The following is a 19,902-nucleotide window of genomic DNA, read 5'->3' as shown; positions in this document are numbered from 1 at the left end:
GAAAACAGTAAACAAAATTCAACAATTTAAATAGTTTTAGGCCACAAAGTATGAATACAAAAACAAATAGATCAAGCATATGTCAAAAGAAAGTTGTCTTTGCATGACTAGAGAATTGGTATGAGGGAAATTTTTAAGACGGAGCTCTCCTAGAAGCAAAGCTTAGCGAGGAGGGAGCATTTTCTTGCTAGCTTTCGCTTTTTGAGATGAAATATTGTTCAAAATTACATTTTACAGGAGCTCAACCTCAGCTTGTTATAATTTGTTCTTAACTTTTGACCAATTTTGAGACTCCTATTCTTATAAAAATGGTTATTATGAAAAGGAGTATATATAGTCGCAAGCAAAAATAATTAGTTGTTAAAGTAGTTTGGTTGTCAAAAGGAGCATTTACTTTTGCTGCTTTAAAGTTTAGTCAATGTCAAAAATTTAGTTAATGACCGCTTATGGTCGTATTAGCTGGTGTTCTAAGATTTTCAACCAAATTCCAAATGACTACCACACTTTCAAGTGGAACCTCTTTTTCCAAGTGCTCTTCCAAAGTTAGCAAAGACTTTTTCCTTGCGATGTGTAGTCAAACAACCACTTGTTGAAACTTTTTTGTGCTCTTCTTTCTGATCTTCTTCCGTCATGATTAACGCGGCTTTCGATTTGTTTCATTGGGTAATCGGAACACATTTCACGTTGCCCGCGAAAAACATAATGAGCGCATCGGTGCCGTGATAACCATTACAATAGCCTCGAGTTCTTATTTTTCTTGCCCAGACCATATTAGCCTTCCCTGGACCGATATGACCTTGGTGTCATTTTTGTCTGGACCGATATGACTCCGGGGTCATACTAGTCCAAGGGTGTGAGATCTCGAGGCTATAAGTAGCATTGGGTGTGAGATCGACCAAGTTCGGTCCTGTGTTTATTGTGTAAAGAAAGATAAATGTATTAACTGAAAGGAGGTAAATAACAGATTTTGGTAAAAATGACTGCCTAATTTCAATGATTAAAGACGAAAAATAAATTCTGAAAATCTGACGGTCTTCTGTGCGACCTGTGCGACACCCTGAATCCCAAGGTTGCCAAGGATATTCACGGATATTCACTTCTTCCCATAGTCTCACAACCGGAGTTGCTTTTCTCACAGTTTTCTTGCTGGGCCTCATTCTTCTTTCAATTCAGATCAGACGCTTCATTGGTTGCTGAACACATTCCTTTCCACTACATTGTTTATGACAATTACTTGCCCATACCTTTTGCGCGAAGGATTGTCAAACGCATTAATGTATCAGTCTTACATTAAGTTTGTGATCATTGATTGTCTTTGGCTTACAACCCTGACCTTCTGATGATTACTGGCTTACACAGGTGACAGCAGAAAACATTACGTGTTTTTTGACTTTCGATAACACGCTTCCCTGTATAATTATCCCACCCATGTGCAAGAGGATATATTATAATTGATATTGATACTTCTAAAAGAGCATGTGTTTCCGTTCCTTGTTCTTTTTGTTTGATTTGGCTTTTTTTCACCCTCATTTGGCTTTGAGCGCCTAGAGATTCTACCAAATCTGTTTCACTGTGTAATTCTATAGGCCGGGTTACACGATCACATTTTACCATCACTTTTTTCGATATTGGACCAACATGCTGAAAAGTGATCGTGTAACATACTAAAATTGTCCATTTTTGCTTTTAAGATTAAAGCTTCCAGTAGAATTTAATGCGCTTATCTGCTGTTAATCCTCTATCATTGGAAATTTTACTCTGAACGAAAGCAGAGTAAAATCGAGTTCATCACTTTTTTTTAAAGGCGCCGACAAATTCTTACGTCACATGATGTTTTGATGAGAAGGGAACGGCCTAGAGTATCGAGAAAAGAAGAAAAAGACGTGAATTGTGACCAGGAACATAATTATTAGCAAAAAACGAATATGAATAATGATTTGGAGTAAATCGAAGAGCAGCCAATTACAGAATAATAGATGCAGTTTAATAAAATACACTCATTTTTTATTTTATGGTCGGTGTTTGATTCCAGGGAAAAACTGCCTCAGTTTTTTACCCCGATAATCAGACTGATACACCTGTCACACAATCGAATGACTGTGTGAGAAGAAGTGAGACAGGAGGAGGCAGAAGGAAGTATGTAACGGGATATAAGCAGGAGGAGAAGTGAGTAAAAGTGGACAGGGATGGGAGGGGAAAACGCGTACAAACAACGCGTGAGTCTTGCTGCAAAATATGACATGACCCTAGCTGCATCATTGTACTTAAACAAATATGCCAGGAAAAGACCACCTAGAAAATACCACAAGGTGATTAGCAAATAGCTAAGGTAATATGATATCCACAGCCTACTAAGGATATACGTGTGGGACCACCCGATTCTAGAAAAGGGGAATCTGCGCACTTTCCCGCGGGTAATAACTCGAATTAAACGATTAATTCCCATTTTACATTTGACTGTAGATTGAAGCGAAGAAACTCCCCCTGGTTTGGTCGGTATTCTCTGATGTTTTGGATTTTGAAATCCATGGGTTCTCGCGCCAAAGTTTAGAACCCCTCGACCTGGCACCGTGATTGGCTAGATTCACTTCCACGGGTGCAGAAAATCGTATAATTTACAGGCCACGGGTTCCTCAAGTGGCTGGTTTACAAACTTTTCGTGCCGCACAAATATGTGAAAACTTGAACTTTGATTGGTTAGATTTGGTAAAATATTTGCATAACAAGAAGCCCTGCATATTTGTGCGGCACGGGCACTGGGCACGGGCGACATGCTTAAAAATCATACTGTTTACGGTCTAGGATGGTCTTTGAATTTTTTCTATATTGAATTAAATCGTAGCATTGTGCGTGATATCGACCAAGTTCGGTCCTGTGTTTATTGTGTAAAAAGAGATAAATGTATTATCTGTAAGGAGGAAAATAAAACTTGAAAACTGTGGAAAACATGATTGCCTTATTTCAATGACTAAAGACTAAAACTATATTCTGAAAATCTGACGGTCTTCCGTGCGACCTGTGCGACACCCTGAATCCGCCCTTGTTGTCTGACGTGGAGTATTTCTTACTTAATTTCAGCAACATTTTGCAATTTGATGATCAGGAAAAAGAGCGTTTGCATGAGGAATTTATTGATTGCAAAACCATTGCCATATGCGAACTCCCTGATCATGCCTTAACAGATGCTTTTATTCAAGAAAACGATGTTGCTGAAGGGTAATATGGTACCACCTTTTCTAAATGAAAAGCTCTGTTGGTAATAACTATAGATTTCGATTGCTGTTTAATGTGGCTCGATTGGTGAGGGTGATGGTTGCACCCCATTCTAACGCTGGAATTGAGCGTGTATATGCTGTTGTCAACAAAAATAAGGGTGAAGGCAGGAATAGAAATAGGTTGGACATAGAAGGGACATTGTCTGCAATCCTTGCTGTCAAATTGGACCGACCCGAGGCATTCTCCAAATGCTGTGAGTTTGCACCTGATATGAAACTTGTGAGTGAGGCGAAAAAAGCAACGACAAAATATAAGAACCTCCATTCGTCATCGTCAAAACTTTAGACTTGTGGTCTCCTTTACAAATGAGTGCACATTCTCGTCAATTCATTATACTTTAATATTTTTTATTGCTTCGATTGTTTATTATTACGTTTAAAAGCTTGTTCTCTGTGTTTTTCTGGAAGGTTTTAATTGTGAAATAAATAAATGTTTAGGCATTCTGAATGGTCTAGTTTTAAGCCATTTGCGCACTCCAGATCTACTGAAATTCGAAATTCTTCTGCCCCCAGCCCTGGACCCTAGTTCCATTGTTCACTAGCTGCACTCGTGAAATCTCACAGGTATTATTTTTCAAAACTTGGCACCTGAGAATCCGCCCCTGCTAAATATGCTAAAAACCAAGAGCAAGGCAACTTTTGTATGGTTTTAAGTAAATTTCACAATTTATTGAGGAAAGGCAAAGCTCTCAGCCCCTGTTTTGCAGCCCCTGAGTCTCATTAAATAGAGCATTTTACCCCGTTAGTATAACAAATTTCAAAACGACAGTCGCTCTTTGGGGCAAAGGTGGGCAACGTGCGTGCGCGACGTGCGCCTGCGCTGCTCGCGGCTGTGACTGAGCGCTATACATCAGGGGGTGCACCATTGATTGTGTAGCGAACTTCAGAAATTAAAATGGTGTAAAGATCGTTGTAAAATGGCGTCTGTGCCACTTAAGCAGCTGCAAGTTGGTAGCAAGTTGAATACGCCAGTGTACGGCGTTGTCACAGCTTTTCAGTGTCCGAAGATTGACTGCAATGGCAATTATTATTCAACCATCACAATTAAAGATCCAAGCCTCGAAAAAGAAGACGGTATCTGCTGCTTCTTCTTCCAAAAATCAGAGGAGAATCTACCTAAAATCAAAACTGTCGGTGATGTCGTGAGGCTAAAAGGCCTGTATGTTACCATGTTCAAGCGTTGCCGACAACTAAAAGCCAGACCTAATTGCTCTTGGTAAGGTTGCCCAAAGTTTTTTTTTAAGTTTAGCCACGATACATCGCCTCACTGCCGCGCTTCGCAGAATACTCTGGGAAGTATTACATGAAATTTATCGGGTTATAGAGATCCTATCCAGATTTGCTTCTGACTCAGTTGTTTACAAACTAAATACGTTTTGGGCTGCATGAACGTTCGCTACAAAAGTTTGTTAACGGTAGGCCTGCGGTAGGTCATAATGGCGGCTTTTACGCTGAACAAAATCAAAACACCACTACAAACTGAAGGGGCTTGGTAACGATAGTTTATGGCGGGAAAATGCATAAGCTATTCTACGGAGTTTCGTTCTGACAGATAACTTTGTAATTTGCATGCGCTTGAATAAGAGAAAATCGCTAAAAAAACAATCAATCGAAGAGTCACTCCCTTCATACCAGGGTGCATTTAATGTCAACTGTATGCTGAAGGTCCACCGAGGCATTTGTTTAGGTACCCCGAGAATATGACCAGCTGGTAAAACTGTAAACATTGTTGAACTACACAAAGAAAACTGATTAATAGAAAAAACTGTGGTGTATGAATCTTTATTTCATGTTATATATGTGCGTTGCTTCATGTTTAGCATGCCAACTAACGAAAGTTTTACGAACGCCAAAAATTTTTTTATTGGTTTGCACGCCGAATGCAGAAAAAAACCTGGGTGTACACCAAAGATCTTCGAGCCTAAATACATGGAATGCACTCTGGCCTTTGTATCAACATTGAAATGCTACACAGCAGCAAAATGAAAGGCCAGAGCTAAAAGGCAAACATAAAAAACTTTGTGGGTTCTTACTTCTCGCAAAAGGTTCTTACTTCTTAGGAATCATTTTTGTTTGTCATAAAAAAAACATTAAGTTGAAGATTTAACTACCCTCCCTCTACTATATGACTCAAAGAGAGGGCAGAAGCCCCATCATCAGCTTGCTGTCCACGAATACAAGTACCTGAGATTGATCCCCCAATAACGCAAGATATATTTGAATTACAGTACATGTTAAAATTTATGTTTGCCTGTAAAGCTAGCTCCAAAGCTTCAGAAAATCAGAAGGATTTAATGTCTTAGAATGCAGGTACCAGGGAGTGTGGCTAGTTAACAAGGAGTGTTGCAATTGTGTATAAAAAACAAATAGGCTTTTTATAAAAACACAACATACTTTTTTCACATCAATCTGGCTTTCAAAAAAACAAATCCACCTCACAAGCCATACTAGACCTTTGCAACCAATTATCAGGGGCTGTGGATAAAAAACAAGTTTCTTGCTGCATATCTTGCTAAAGCTTTCGACACGGTTGACCACAAAATTTTACTAGACAAACTCAACGACTATGGTATAAGAGAAAATCCATTAAACTGGTTCAAATCGTACTTATCAAATAGAACACAAAAAGTTTGCATAAATGGAACTTTGTCTGAACCCCAAATTATCACACATGGTGTACCCCAAGGAAGTGTACTTGGTCCTCTTCTATTCCTGTTATATATAAACGATCTGCTTTTGTGCTCCAAAATCCTTAAATTCCATCTTTTTGCTGATGATACAAGCATCTTTCTTTCTAATGATAACCCGAAGGATCTAAAATCCATTGTTAACCATGAGTTAAAAAATTTCTCAACATGGCTTTCTGCCAACAGGTTATCACTTAACATTGATAAATCCAGTTTCCTTACTATCCCAAGTAAGAAAAAAATTAATTCTATCCTAGACATCAAAATTGATAATATTTCCATTAAAGAAAAAGACCATATAAAATATCTTGGTGTTCTTATTGACAGCTGATTAATTTATTGATATCATATTGGAAACAACATACACAAAATGTCAACACAAAAATCTCGAAAAGCATCGGAGTACTGGCAAAGATGAGACACTTTGTTTCATTAGATGTACTAAAACAATTGTATCATTCTTTCATTTCTCCTCATCTCAGCTATGGTATCATTAATTGGGGTAGTGCTTCCAAATCTGCTATAAACAATTTAAGAAAAAGTCTTAAAAAAGCAATTAGAATTATGAACTTTGCAGGCTATAGAGGTGAGTCGAAACCTTTGTTTTCTAAACTAGGTTTACTAAAACTTGAAGATACTTATAAATTTGAAACTGCAAAATTCATGTACGATGTTAACAACAATAACATCACCTCAACTTTATGTGACCTGTTTCAAAAAACCTAATGCAAACCATTTTTGAAACTAACTGCAGTGTTCCCTCCCCTATCTTTTCTACCATATAAGTTTATAGTTGTCTTTTTCTTTCTTTTTTATCTCTATTTTTACCCTTTTCTTATTTGTTCTGTTACTGTTTCTTATACTAACAAATTCAAATCACATAAAAAATTTAAATCTCAATATTTTCATGTACAAGTGTATTACATTTTATAAACCAAGTTACTTTGTATTTGTAATCAACCCAGGAAAGGCACTGGACACAAAAACTTTTCGGGTTTACAACGTTTAATTGGCTATCTCAGGCCTTGCTCTAAGCAAAATGAAGGTGCTCCATAAAAAGAGCCCCTTAGAAACTCTAGGCGCTCTATTTAGCACCTTTAAATAAAATATCCTTGAGAGCATCCTTCAAGAGCTTTGGAAGATCGAGAGCTTCATATCGAAAGCTTTGGAAGAGTGTTAAATAAGAAATTCAACGGTGATACCAAAAAGCACCATAATATGAAACAACAAAACATGCAGCAAACACTATGTTAATACAAATATAGAAATATAGGAAAACGCATGGCTTTAAGTCGAACATTAGCTTTGTTTCCCTTTTTATGCTATTCTTTCTATAAGACACACTAGAACATCTACTACTCACGAAAGCAAATGAAAACTGAAAAGCAATGCGGTAATTTGGATGGAAATGTGATCGTTGATTTGCACGAGTTATTAAGGAAAAACAGGAAATAATACTTCAACAGAAGATTAACGCTTGCTCGAAAATCAAATAAATCTTCCGGAGATGAGGGTTGATGGCCTGTGACCTTGGTGGTTATTAGAAGGTTATTAGATTAAAAATGGTATCGAAAACCCAACGTTGAATTTGCTGAATTTTTTTCTCAAGGGGTAATCTTACGCAAATCATAATATTGCGGTCTATTGGGAAGATTGTTTATGCTTGATCAAGTTTATTAGACAAAGGCCAAGAAATTATTTTGCTCCGTGGTAATATTGTTTTGACGTTTTGAGGGGCTCTATAAATCGCTCTCCAAGGCTTCTTTTGGGTGCGCTCTAGGCGCGCGCGCTCGATCGAGGGCCTTTCCGGGCAAAGCCTGCTATCTTAGCATTGCTACCTATTTTTTTGTATTATTTTTTATAATCTTAGAAGTTGTATACCTTTAAAACTTGTACATTTGTTGCTGAATGAAAAGTTTTGAGTTTTGAGTTTGTCTCTAAAACCTTCATTCATTTTTGCCTACCCTGTTGCAGCCTGACCAGCCCTACAAGATACAAAACATCGCAAGTTTGTACCAAAAGTAGAGAAGGTTGCTCATTCCTGGTCTAAGCATAGGTGTATGTCATCCTTGAAATAGAGGGTACTCCTCAGTTCTAATTCATTTGATGGTACAGGGCAGCCCCAACAGTGCTTAAGAGGACCTTTCACTTAATTTAATTTAATTTTGGGTTCCTGCAAAGAGAACTGGGTTTTTAAGTAGAGTTTTAATGTTTAAGTAAATATGCTTTTGAAAAGTAACTCTATTTTATTCTGAATTTGTAAGCAAATGCCTTATATTTTAATTTAAAAAATATTTCAATTATTTGTTTTTTTTTTGTAAATTGGGAAAATGATGAAAGAGGAACACACAAGGGATTGTGCAGCCAGCAAAAACTCATCATGAATAGTTTTACCTTTTTTCTTTTAGGGTTGTTGCTCATCCAGATGGAGCCATTGATTTATTTTCTTATAAGGCTGACAAATCAGATATGGAAAAGCTCAAGCAGCTTAGTGACTGGGGAGATAAGTTAGAACAGGTAAGAGATTGAAAAAATATCAGCTTCTTTAGTCTCTTTAGTCTTCAGCTTCTTTACTCTACAAAATGTATTTGTTTGCCACTATGCCTGTGCTTAGACATACCTTGAGCAATATTGGAAGAGTTAAGCCAAGCTTTTGTTGGAAAGGCATGCCCTGGCACATGCATACTGCTCTGCTGGAATGCTAACTACATGCCTTCTTTATTTTGAGAGCAAAATTCTTAATGATTCGTTTTGTGCATTTTTGCAATTAGTTTAAATGTATATCCTTCTTTAATACTTTTAGTCCATGCCACTCTCAAAAGGCCTAATACATTTTCAGGATTGCCAATTAAATTTCTGAAATTCTAGGTAAGAAATAAAAGCAAGAAAGTGTCTGGCTGCTTGGATTCTGCCTATCAGGCTCCTTACTAATCTCTTGGTAAAGCTAACTTCGGATAAAACTAAATCATGTTATTGAAAAAAAATTTTTAGGTCCTTTCACCAAAATTTCCTTCAATATAACGAACTTTTTCTTAAAATAGTCACCATTATTCTGGTTTTGTATTCTCTGTGTTCATTTATCACTTTTTCTTGGGGGAATTCATTATTGTCATCGGCGAAAAATACATCAGTTTTAGTTTTTAGATTGTAAGTGATATCTTTTTCCTTGAATATTATTTTCACAGACCAGGGATTCACGCTCTACATTTACCATCAAAGAATGAACTAGATAAAGTTGTGCACACAAGGGGATGCTTTAAACCAAGACTTTTATCCAAAAGCCAACTGAGAAATTGCTTTATTTATGCCCCAAATCTAAGATGTCAGGGAATTTTCTTGTCCTCTAACATTCTACAGACTTGCTTCCGATGCTGCTTTTCATCCCTATTAATAGCCATCTCTATGGAATCGGCTCAAGAGGAATTTTCCAGACATTGACTGATAAAAAGTGTTCGAAGGTTTTGCCGTTTCAAACGATTGCCAATTGAGTTCATTACTACTTTAGGCCCCCTCGACCTCAAGGCCCTGAGGCACTTTGCCCCCTTTCCCTGCTTACAGTGGCTTCCAGTACCTCCAGGATCAACGTTCAGAGTTTTTCAATTTGCCGACAAGAGTTTTCTAGGGGGGGGTGCCCCCCGCACCCCCCCCCCCGCCGCTAGCGACGGCCCTGGCTGCTAAGGCAGTTAAATTCAACCAAACTCGTTATATTAAATATTGCAAAATCTGCATGTGCAGGATTTACAGGGGGAGGAGGCATCAATCCATATAAGATATTGGCAAATATAAGATTTCGTTTCAATTTTCTTCTTATCAATCTTAATTGAAGTTTCTAGGTCCTAGTTTTTTTATTTATCGTTCTCTTTAAGAAAATAGAAATTTAATCTGCTAATAAATTCCTCTTCTAATTGATTTTCATAGAAATATGGTTTTTAGTTTCAATTGAGAGTTGTAGGGGTTTTTGGGAATTTGTATTTTTAGATCTTCTATAGTATTGCAAGATTTAGGAATAATTTGATGATATGGTTTATAGTTTTGTCAATTTAGTAATGGAAAAGTTTGATTTTGGTTTATTCCAAAATGACTTTGTTGATTTACCACCCTTTCTCTGCTTATTTTAGAAGCAGATTGAATGGTGAGATGTGGTTATCTACATTGGCTGATTTTTGCTAAAAGCTAAATAACGAAATTTAATAGTTAAGTGGGTTAAACAAGCAAGCTATTTCCTATGAAATACGATTAACATATTTTTAATGATAAACTTCAGAAAATACGAAGATCAAGAAAAGCTTGAATTAGTGTTATGATGCCAATACTAGTTTAAACTTTACTGAAATAGAAAGAAATGTTGTGCACTTTAAGACTTTATTTGAACTATGGTAGCAGTTTTCGATAAATTTCAAGATTTGCCTTCCACTTAGGTGATGTTTTGATTCCCTAGGTAAAGGCTGCAAGGAGAATAACACTGCTTTCAGATATTGAACCAGACAACAAATATGTCAACGTGTTAGTCGAATTGTTCTCGGCTGATCATAATAAAGTAGACAAGAACTCATACGTTCTTCGCGTTTGGGATGGAACAGTCCCAAAGTGCAATTCATTTTTCTATGGTTTACAAGAGGGTTTTAATCCGGAAAAGACACAGACAAGAGATATACCAAAGTATATTGAAAAGAGATTGATGTACATTATTTTATACGGAGGTCATATCCAGAAAGGATTGGAAGCAAACCCAGGAAACGTCCTTAGAATTACAAATCTGAACCAGCGGCCGCTACCTCAAGATACCTTGGACGATCTTTTGTCGAATGAATCCATCCCGAAAAAGGTGAGAAATGCTCATTCCGAATGTTACGGTTTTGTCTTTGGCATTCTTTGTTCTTGTTCAAATGTCACAAGTTATTCTGTGCATGCCTAGTAGTAATTTCCTTTAAAACTTCTTCTCAACTGGTTATTTCTTAAACCTGGCACCTTTTTCAAGAATCTTTGGCTCCACTTACGAGATTCATTGCGTATCTTAAATTTGTTAGTTCTGAATCAGTCTAAGTATTTTTTACACTTTTCTAAAGTTGCAGCATTCAACAAAACCCTGGGTTTGCTGTGCCCTAAGTGAAAAAAATTCGTATGGTAGAGGTTTAGAAATCATCGATGAAAATGGACTTGAAGCTTTAAAATTGAAGGAGAAGCTTGCCGTAGTAAGTGAGACTGCAGAGGACAGTGACGAAAGCTCTATCGAGAGCGGTGACGGAAACGTTGATGTCCAAGACGAGAATGAACAATTAGCAATGCAACAGTTCAGAGATGAATGGAGAATTCATAGAGAAAGCAGTGCTTCTAGCTTTGTTAGTCCTTGGCATCTAGATGAAGCCGAAGAACCTCAGGCTGCAAGAATATTGCCTCGTGCAGACAATTTTGAACCTGTCTTAGATATTCAGTCGGCAGATGCTAATCGACCAGTTACAGAAATACAAAGTACACAGCGATCAAGAACAAATGCAGAGCAACACTCTCAACCTTCTTCATCGAGAAGAAGCCTTTTAGATGACGTATGTAATACAAGTTACTGTTCTTCACTTATGTTATGCTAATTTATGCTTCTATCCTGGTTTATTGCATATTTTAGAAATCTTATTCCTGTTAATATGTTTTTGATAAGCTGATGTGGCATTTTTCCGATTAGGTTGTAAGGAACTAACTTTTGGATACAGTCAAGGTCCATGTTGTAGAAATTGCACCATTATCAATTGTTTGAGTTAATTGAGCTGTCTTTGATATTCGGATATAGTTTTCTACGTTGACTTGTTTACTGTCTTTTTTCTAGATGGAATTAGCACGCGAATGGACAAGGTTATCAGACATCAAGCCAGACGGAAAATGTATCAACATTTTGGTGCAAGTTGTGTCTGTTCACCTGTCTGTTTTTGACAGCAGCTGCTTGATTCTTCGTGTTTGGGATGGAACCCAGCCAAACTGTCAGTCGTTTTCCTATGGACGAACCAAAGACTTTAAACATGTGAACGATGTTCCGAGGCATGTCAAGAAAAGGTCGATATCAGTAAGTTTGCACGGGAACCATGTTGCGAATGGTTTGGAAGCAGTGCCAGGTGATTTCGTGAAAATACGACAGATGAGACAATGTGGAATATCTAATGAGGATCTAGAGGTGTCATTGGCTAGGGGCTTCGTTCCTGAAAAGGTACGGTGAGAATCGAACATGAAAATAACGTGGCTGTTTTAATTTTTCTTGCATGGCAATTCCAGTTGTTGTTAAATTTTGTGGCAGGCTTGAAAAAGTAGAGTGTTTTTCTTTTATTTGGAAATAGGCTGTTTTAATTTTCTATCTCGTGTCAAAAGCTACAATAAAAGTTGAAGGACAAAAATGCTTTCCCAGGAAAACATACCATGGACATAAGAAAGTCAGTCGTGAGGCTACGTTCTCACATCATCGAGAGCGAGTTGGGCCTTTGTTGCATCGGCCTAAATCATCAAACCTACCATAATAACATGAAGCGGCTACCAAGGGAAGTTACACAAAATGCTCAAAATACAAACGATATTGGGGAGGGAATGGATAATAAGAGTACCTTTCTCCCACTTTATCTCAATGCACCAGTCCTACCTAAAGCCATCAAATTGTAAACAGCAAAAATGATGTCCAAAAGTATGAGAAGTATTCACGATGCTGAAAAAAGTAGAGTAAAACTGTTTGGGTTATGCCAGAAAAAGAAAATTTTCATATATGAAAACAGTATAAAGTTGGATGTGTTGGAAAAGAGCGAATAGCGCTCATGTTATAAGGCTTCATCAAGAAAAGTGAAACCCTGCGTAGCATTGCGCATATTCTTGTAGAATGGGTACAAGTAAAACTTGAGAAAGCACGTCACAAGGAAACATAACCAATAGCAAATAAATATAAATTCAGAGCGAATCAGTTAAAGAACGAACGCCCCTCGTGAGATTAACTCTGATTGAATTTCATTTAGTTATTATGATTTTGAATTTATTTGGGTGAAAAGCAAAGCGTTTTACGGTGAATCGACCATGTTTAAAATGGTGGTGAAAAAGTTCGATTTTTGCTTGAAATACAAAATGGAGAGCTAAATGATATGGAATCGCGTTGCAGATTGAATAAGTTATTTCTGATTTTATTCATATCTTTTATCAAAACACTTTTTAATATAATAAAAACAACACAAGAAATGTCTAGCCTGATAAACATAAAATAAGAATCGATATTTTTGTGGAAATTTTCTCTCTGGTTAACAAAACAGAGCAGATTATGTCAGCTACTAAGCTGTGCTCCTGGAAATGTCATGCACTTGGTTATTTATTTGTCCTTCAAGTTTAGTTATCTTATAAACAATTAATTGTTCTTAGCTGTAGAAAAAAGAAGGTTGAAATAATAACAATATTAAGAACAATCGAACCGCAAATTATTAAACAAATTTGAACAATGAATTTTGAGCCTTAGCAAATTTATCTGGTTCTTGTAAAATGGCATGCATGTGGATTTATCAAGTGCTACCTGGTTTGTCAAATCGAAAAGCTGCTGTGGAGCAAGCCTGATTACAGGTTTGGAACGTAGAGCATGGGCTCATGATAGCCTTTGAATTTAACAAAGTTGCTACCCCATTTAAGTAGGGCTGTAATGCATTAATCCACGAAGAAGACAAATTTTGACCTTATTTAGAGAAATTGTTTAAACCCTATACTATAAAAGTTCTGCATATAGTTGTTTTAAGAAACCTTGCACAACTACTTTGTTTTCTTCTAATAGATGATTCGTCTACTCTGCTGTTTTATTTAGCACTTTTCCTTTCCTTTTCTAATCAATTTGTTTACTTTTTTAACAATTTTTAACTAAATGCAAAAACAGCCTTTCTAAAGTTAGTTGAATAGTTTTACTAAAAAACACTCGTTGAAAATCGTTTTTGGTCTACTTGCCTTGCAATATGAAAATCATATCGAGTGAAATCGCTAAATTTTATGTTTCTTTTAGTAAATACAAGTGAACTGCAAGATTTACTAAATCTTTTAACTATGTGCTCAGCTCGTAAAGTTGTTCGTCTTCGTATTTTTTAGCCATGACTCTTGTTTGCTTGCAGCGTAAAAGGTCGTCTTGGGTCTTCTGTGTTCTGGAGGAAGGAAGCTCCCATGGCCAGGGCCTGGAAATAGTCGACAAAAAAGAACAGGATGCTTTGAAGTTAAAAAGACAACTTGCAGACGTGTTTGACGTAGGGGAAGACAGCGACGAAGAGAGAGATAGAGGCATTTTGGAAGAAGTTGAGGAAGGAAGAGTGGACAGAAATAGGAAAAAACTTGATGAAGGAACTGAAGACGATACAGGGGACGATACAATAAGTGAGAGTTTGCTGAGCCCTGTGCTTCTAAATACACTGGATTGGGATATCAGTTTTAATGAATCGTTTGAAAATCAAATGGTCATCAACGAACCTCAGGCTGCAAAAATTTTGCCTCGTGCAGACAATTTTGAACCTGTCTTAGATATTCAGTCGGCAGATGCTAATCGACCAGTTACAGAAATACAAAGTACACAGCGATCAAGAACAAATGCAGAGCAACACTCTCAACCTTCTTCATCGAGAAGAAGCCTTTTAGATGACGTATGTAATACAAGTTACTGTTCTTCACTTATGTTATGCTAATTTATGCTTATATCCTGGTTTATTGCATATTTTAGAAATCTTATTCCTGTTAATATGTTTTTGATAAGCTGATGTGGCATTTTTCCGATTAGGTTGTAAGGAACTAACTTTTGGATACAGTCAAGGTCCATGTTGTAGAAATTGCACCATTATCAATTGTTTGGGATGATTAAGCTGTCTTTGATATTCGGATATAGTTTTCTACGTTAACTTGTTTACTGTCTTTTTTCTAGATGCAATTAGCACGCGAATGGACAAGGTTATCAGACATCAAGCCAGACGGAAAATGTATCAACATTTTGGTGCAAGTTGTGTCTGTTCACCTGTCTGTTAGTGACAGCAGCTGCTTGATTCTTCGTGTTTGGGATGGAACCCAGCCAAACTGTCAGTCGTTTTCCTATGGACGAACCAAAGACTTTAAACATGTGAACGATGTTCCGAGGCATGTCGAGAAAAGGTCGATATCAGTAAGTTTGCACGGGAACCATGTTGCGAATGGTTTGGAAGCAGTGCCAGGTGATTTCGTGAAAATACGACATATGAGACAATGTGGAATATCTAATGAGGATCTAGAGGTGTCATTGGCTCGGGGCTTCGTTCCTGAAAAGGTACGAAGTTGATTGTTTAGCTCTTTGAAAACTGCTTCATTGGGGTGCGTTCTTGGTCATATTCAGTATGAATGAAAATATTAAGGAAAATGATTTTGCAATATATAGTTGTAAATAATTAGCTCAGTTCGCGTTTTCATGAATTTAGTATTCAAGGGCCTAATTTTGTTAGCGACGAAAGTTTGCATTTTGCAGTTAAGCATTACTTGTTCTCGCTTTTGACGTTCTTTGTACATTTATCTTTTCGACTGCATTTCATTTCTAAGCAAAATATTCTTTATTTTTATTTTTTTAAGTAAAGCTGAGTGTGTAATTCGGGAAAGTATAACGAATGATAGGAAATCTAGACCTTTTGTCTCAATAGCTATTCATGTTTTATTATGGTCTAGTCGCTTCTGTTTCGTGGCGGATAACAATATTTCCTCTTGCCACTGTTGACAGACATGTACCAGGACCAGGAAGGTCATAGGCGAGGAAGGTCATAGGCCAGGAAGGTCATGGGCCATGAAGGTCATGGGCCATGAAGGTCTAGGAAATAATGAGGTTGTTTATGGAGAATCTTGTTTGTTTGCAGCGTAAAAGGTCGCCTTGGGTATTCTGTGTCCTGGATGAAGGAAGCTCCAATGGCCGGGGCCTGGAAATAATCAACAAAGGAGAACGGGATGCTTTGAAGTTAAAAACACAACTTGCAGACGTGTGTGACATAGGGGAAGAGAGCGACGAAGAGAGAGACAGAGACAGTTCGGAAGAGATTGAGGAAGGAAGAGTTGACGGAAATAGAGAAGAACTCAATGAAGGAACTGAAGACGATACAGGGGACGATGCAATAAGTGAGAGTTTGCTGAGTCCTGTGCTTCTAAATACACAGGATTGGGATATCAGTTTTAATGAATCGTTTGAAAATGAAATGGTCATCAACGAACCTCAGGCTGCAAGAATATTGCCTCCTGCAGACAATTTTGAACCTGTCTTAGATATTCAGTCGGCAGATGCTAATCGACCAGTTACAGAAATCCAAAATACACAGTCGCTAAATAGAACTGAAGAGCAAGCAAATGTGGACGGCAAGTACTTGGGATCGCCAGTGCGTGAGTATTCTCTACAATCCACAGTCATGCCACAGAAGGAGAATCACACACCTAGAAGGAAACAGAGACAACTGGAAAATGAAGAGAGACACAGATCGTCAGTGGGTAAATATTCACTACGATCCAGAGCCACGCCACGGAAGGAGAATCACACACCTGCAAGGAAACAGAGACAATTGGAAGATGAGGAGAGACACAGATCGCCTGTGGGTAAATATTCACTACAAGCCACAGCCACGCCACGGAAGGAGAATTACACACCTAGAAGGAAAAAAAGACAATTGGAAGATGAGGAGAGACACAGCATGTCAGTGGGTAAATATTCACTACGATCCACATTCACGCCACGGAAGGAGAATCACACACCTGCAAGGAAGCAGAGACAATTGGAAGATGAGGAGAGACACAGATCGCCTTTGGGTAAATATTCACTACAAGCCACAGCCACGCCACGGAAGGAGAATTACACACCTAGAAGGAAAAAAAGACAATTGGAAGATGAGGAGAGACATAGCATGTCAGTGGGTAAACATTCACTACGATCCACATTCACGCCTAGGAAGGAGAATAACACACCTAGAAGGAAAAAAAGACAATTGGAAAATGAGGAGAGACACAAATCGCCAGTGGGTAATTCTTCACTACAAGCCACAGCCACGCCACGGAAGGAGAATTACACACCTAGAAGGAAAAAGAAACAATTGGAAAATGAGGAGAGACACAAATCGCCAGTGGGTAATTCTTCACTACAAGCCACAGCCACGCCACGGAAGAAAAATGGCACACCTAGAAAGAAACAGGGACAATTGGAAAATGAGGAGAGACACAGATCGCCACTGCGCAAATATTCACTACAAGCCACAGCCACGCCACGGAAGAAAAATGGCACACCTAGAAAGAAACAGGGACAGTCGGAAAATGGGGAGATATACAATTACCAGATCAGAAGCAAAACTAACTCTCGCCGGGTGAGTGCTATTTGTTTTTTAATTTCCTTCAACTGCCTAGTTTTTAAGAGTGAATCTTGTTTAACTGCATCACTTTGCTTTATCTTTCTTTTTTGAATTTCTTACTGCTTTTTACAAGCCTCTTTTAGATTTTCCCCTGAATATTGAACTCACGTTTGCAAAATAGGCTGAACATGATTCAGGGTGTCTGCGTATTACAGATACGGACCTTAGGATAGCGGTTGTTAAACCACATCTTACTTAATGTCTAAATGGTGTCTTAATGATGTGGCTTACTGTGCGTGAGTTCTTTCGTTGATCAACATAGAAAATATTATAACTCTTAAAACTTACGAGCAACGGAACACATTCAAGCAAATGTATAGCGGTTTCTATTTACACCACGTTTCTTTACAACCTGCGATGGGCGGCGTTATTCTGCTTATCTGAAACGGAGTCTGCCTCCATTTAGATAACAGCAGAAAAGTAGAAAGGTGTTTGAAGGCTTCTAGAAAAGATTTCAGATTTTCTTTTGCTTAAACCCCTGGCTTAAACCAAAGTATATTGATGGACAATTCCGGTGGTCCGGCGGTAACCCTGTGTAACAATAAGCGGTCTCCTGCAAGTACAAACCGGTTATCCGGGTGTGCGGGAGACCGAATTGCCCACCCCTAGAGTAGTTTAGCAATTATTTCTGAAATTTTATACTGCAATACATGATTTATGCTGGATTCTGTGAATCGTTTTCTTTTGTTTTGTTTAGTATTACTTACGGCGGAGAAAAGAAGAACTTGCTCGGTGATACAAAAGATGTCTATTGTATATAAAGTACTCTACTCTAGGGTACCGAATAAGCAGGGGGTTTGGATAGGCAGGAGACTGGAAATATAAGTCAATATGAGTTTTGAAACAGAATGGAATAAACTGGGGAGGGGGGTCGGAATACAGAAAAGAAATCGTGTTACTAAAGGAAACGCAACTAAACGTCTCTTCGAATCGATTATTCTGCATTTCCAATAAGTTCATCTTGAACTTCTGTACACTACTGCCGCGGGTTTATGGTGGGATCGCTTGGGAAAATTTTCAAAAAATTATAAGTGGTGGGGGGGGGGGGGGGGTTGGAAGAGGTAATTATTCGGTACTCTAGAGTAACTGTAAATACACCAAGTTTTGTTGAATCTCAAATGTTGATGTTTTTGTTAATGCTAAAACTATTTTTGTTGAATCGCCACATCATATTGTTTTGTTGCTCATTTGGAGTTCAGTTTCGTTCAATGTTATCGTTTTGTGTTTGTTTCGTTTTGTTCTGTGTGTTTATCCTACAATGAAAGCACACCAAAAACTATGTAACTCCTTGTAGTAAAATCTCTTGCAAATTATTATTATCAGAAAATATCAGTCTTTTTAATAGCATATTGTTTAAATGTTTTTTATTTTTGGGCGTTCTCGGATGGAATCTGTCCCCGGGAAACGCCGCCCAAACTGAATGTGCTGTCAAAGAACACGTATTACAGTTGATGATACACAGTTCATACAATAAGAAACAATCAATCAATGCCCGAAGTTCCATACAAAACTTTAACAAGTATTGTAAGATGTTTTCTAGTATTTGATGCCTTGATGCCTATGTCTTCAGGCTTTCCAACTTGAATTAATATTCGAAGACAGCTTTTTTCTCCCTTCAAAGAAAAATTCTAACATCCTGAGACTGACACATTTTCAGTTTAGTCGTGGACTCATTTTATTCACGTATAAATGGGTCTTTTCAAAGTCATTTATTTTATTTTGAAATATCAATAGCTATAGTTTATAAACTCCTTTTTATTTGTTTTATAAGATGTCGATAACTAAAATAAATGAAAATTGTTGTTTCCTTTTACCGTTGAATTACTCTTTATCGTATTTCCTATCGCTCATCATACAATATTTGCACTAAATACTGACAGCATATTTCTGGAAACATCAAGCACAAGGGCGCCGGAGCCACGGGGGCAGCACGGGGGCAGTACGGGGGCAGTACGGGGGCAGTACGGGGGCAGCAGAGTGCCCTTTTCAAGACGTTTTATTCAAGACGTTTTTTGAATAGAAAAGTTTTCATGCAGTAATCGAAAAGTATTCGTTTTAAATGCAACGTACCGGCTGGTTGAAACTTTGTCCCAGTGGGCCCTTTTGCTTGTCCTAGTTAGTAACTTTTGAATCATCACTAGTAGGAATCCTTATAAAATATGGCGTAGCAAGGCAAAAATTTCCTAGTGTCCGCTCCAGACCACCAATCTTTTTTTCCTAGACAGGGCCATCACCTTCAGTCAGGCTTCGCCACTAGCTAAACGAAGATTCCCGATTTGTTTTAGTAGCAAACTTTGATACCTCAAGGTGCCCTTTCTGCGGTTCCTGCCCCCCCCCCCGCATCACGAAGCTTCCGGCGCCTCTGATAAAGCATGCAAAAGAATACGACGCATCCGAGAGGTTGTGCAATTTGTATCAACAAATAAGCAATTTGTGAAAGTACTCAGTCTTGATAACATTTTGCTAAAAAGCAACCGATGTTAAAAGTATCAAATTGTCAAGCTGGTTTGAGAAAAAGCACCAAGATAAAGATGATATTGTTTTCATCAAAATATCGTTTCCAACGCC

General features: G+C 37.9%; 1 protein-coding gene across 3 annotated transcripts; it reads left to right on the top strand.

The window, feature by feature from the left end:
- The first annotated feature begins 4,120 nt into the window (after positions 1-4,120).
- Positions 4,121-19,160, top strand: LOC148959177 (uncharacterized). Of its 3 annotated transcripts, XM_089110567.1 has the most exons (9): positions 4,122-4,491; positions 8,371-8,479; positions 10,401-10,787; positions 11,029-11,505; positions 11,781-12,155; positions 14,065-14,583; positions 14,859-15,233; positions 15,808-17,289; positions 18,032-19,160. In XM_089110567.1, the coding sequence occupies exons 1-9, from the start codon at positions 4,193-4,195 to the stop codon at positions 18,068-18,070; spliced, it is 4,062 nt and encodes a 1,353-aa protein (XP_088966693.1). In that variant the 5' UTR covers positions 4,122-4,192; the 3' UTR covers positions 18,071-19,160. The 3 variants fall into 3 exon arrangements, with proteins under 3 accessions (XP_088966692.1, XP_088966693.1, XP_088966691.1); XM_089110566.1 differs by lacking the exon at positions 18,032-19,160 and having other exon boundaries at positions 4,121-4,491; positions 11,035-11,505; positions 15,808-17,972; XM_089110565.1 differs by lacking the exon at positions 18,032-19,160 and having other exon boundaries at positions 15,808-17,972.
- The last annotated feature ends 742 nt before the right edge of the window (positions 19,161-19,902 follow it).

The sequence above is a fragment of the Rhopilema esculentum genome, chromosome 10, assembly GCF_057945365.1.
Source record: "Rhopilema esculentum isolate cy_ngs chromosome 10, ASM5794536v1, whole genome shotgun sequence".
Classification (NCBI taxonomy): Eukaryota; Metazoa; Cnidaria; class Scyphozoa; order Rhizostomeae; family Rhizostomatidae; genus Rhopilema; species Rhopilema esculentum.
The sequence above is the reverse complement of the archived record's forward strand: the minus strand, read 5'-3'. Positions and strand labels throughout refer to the sequence as shown.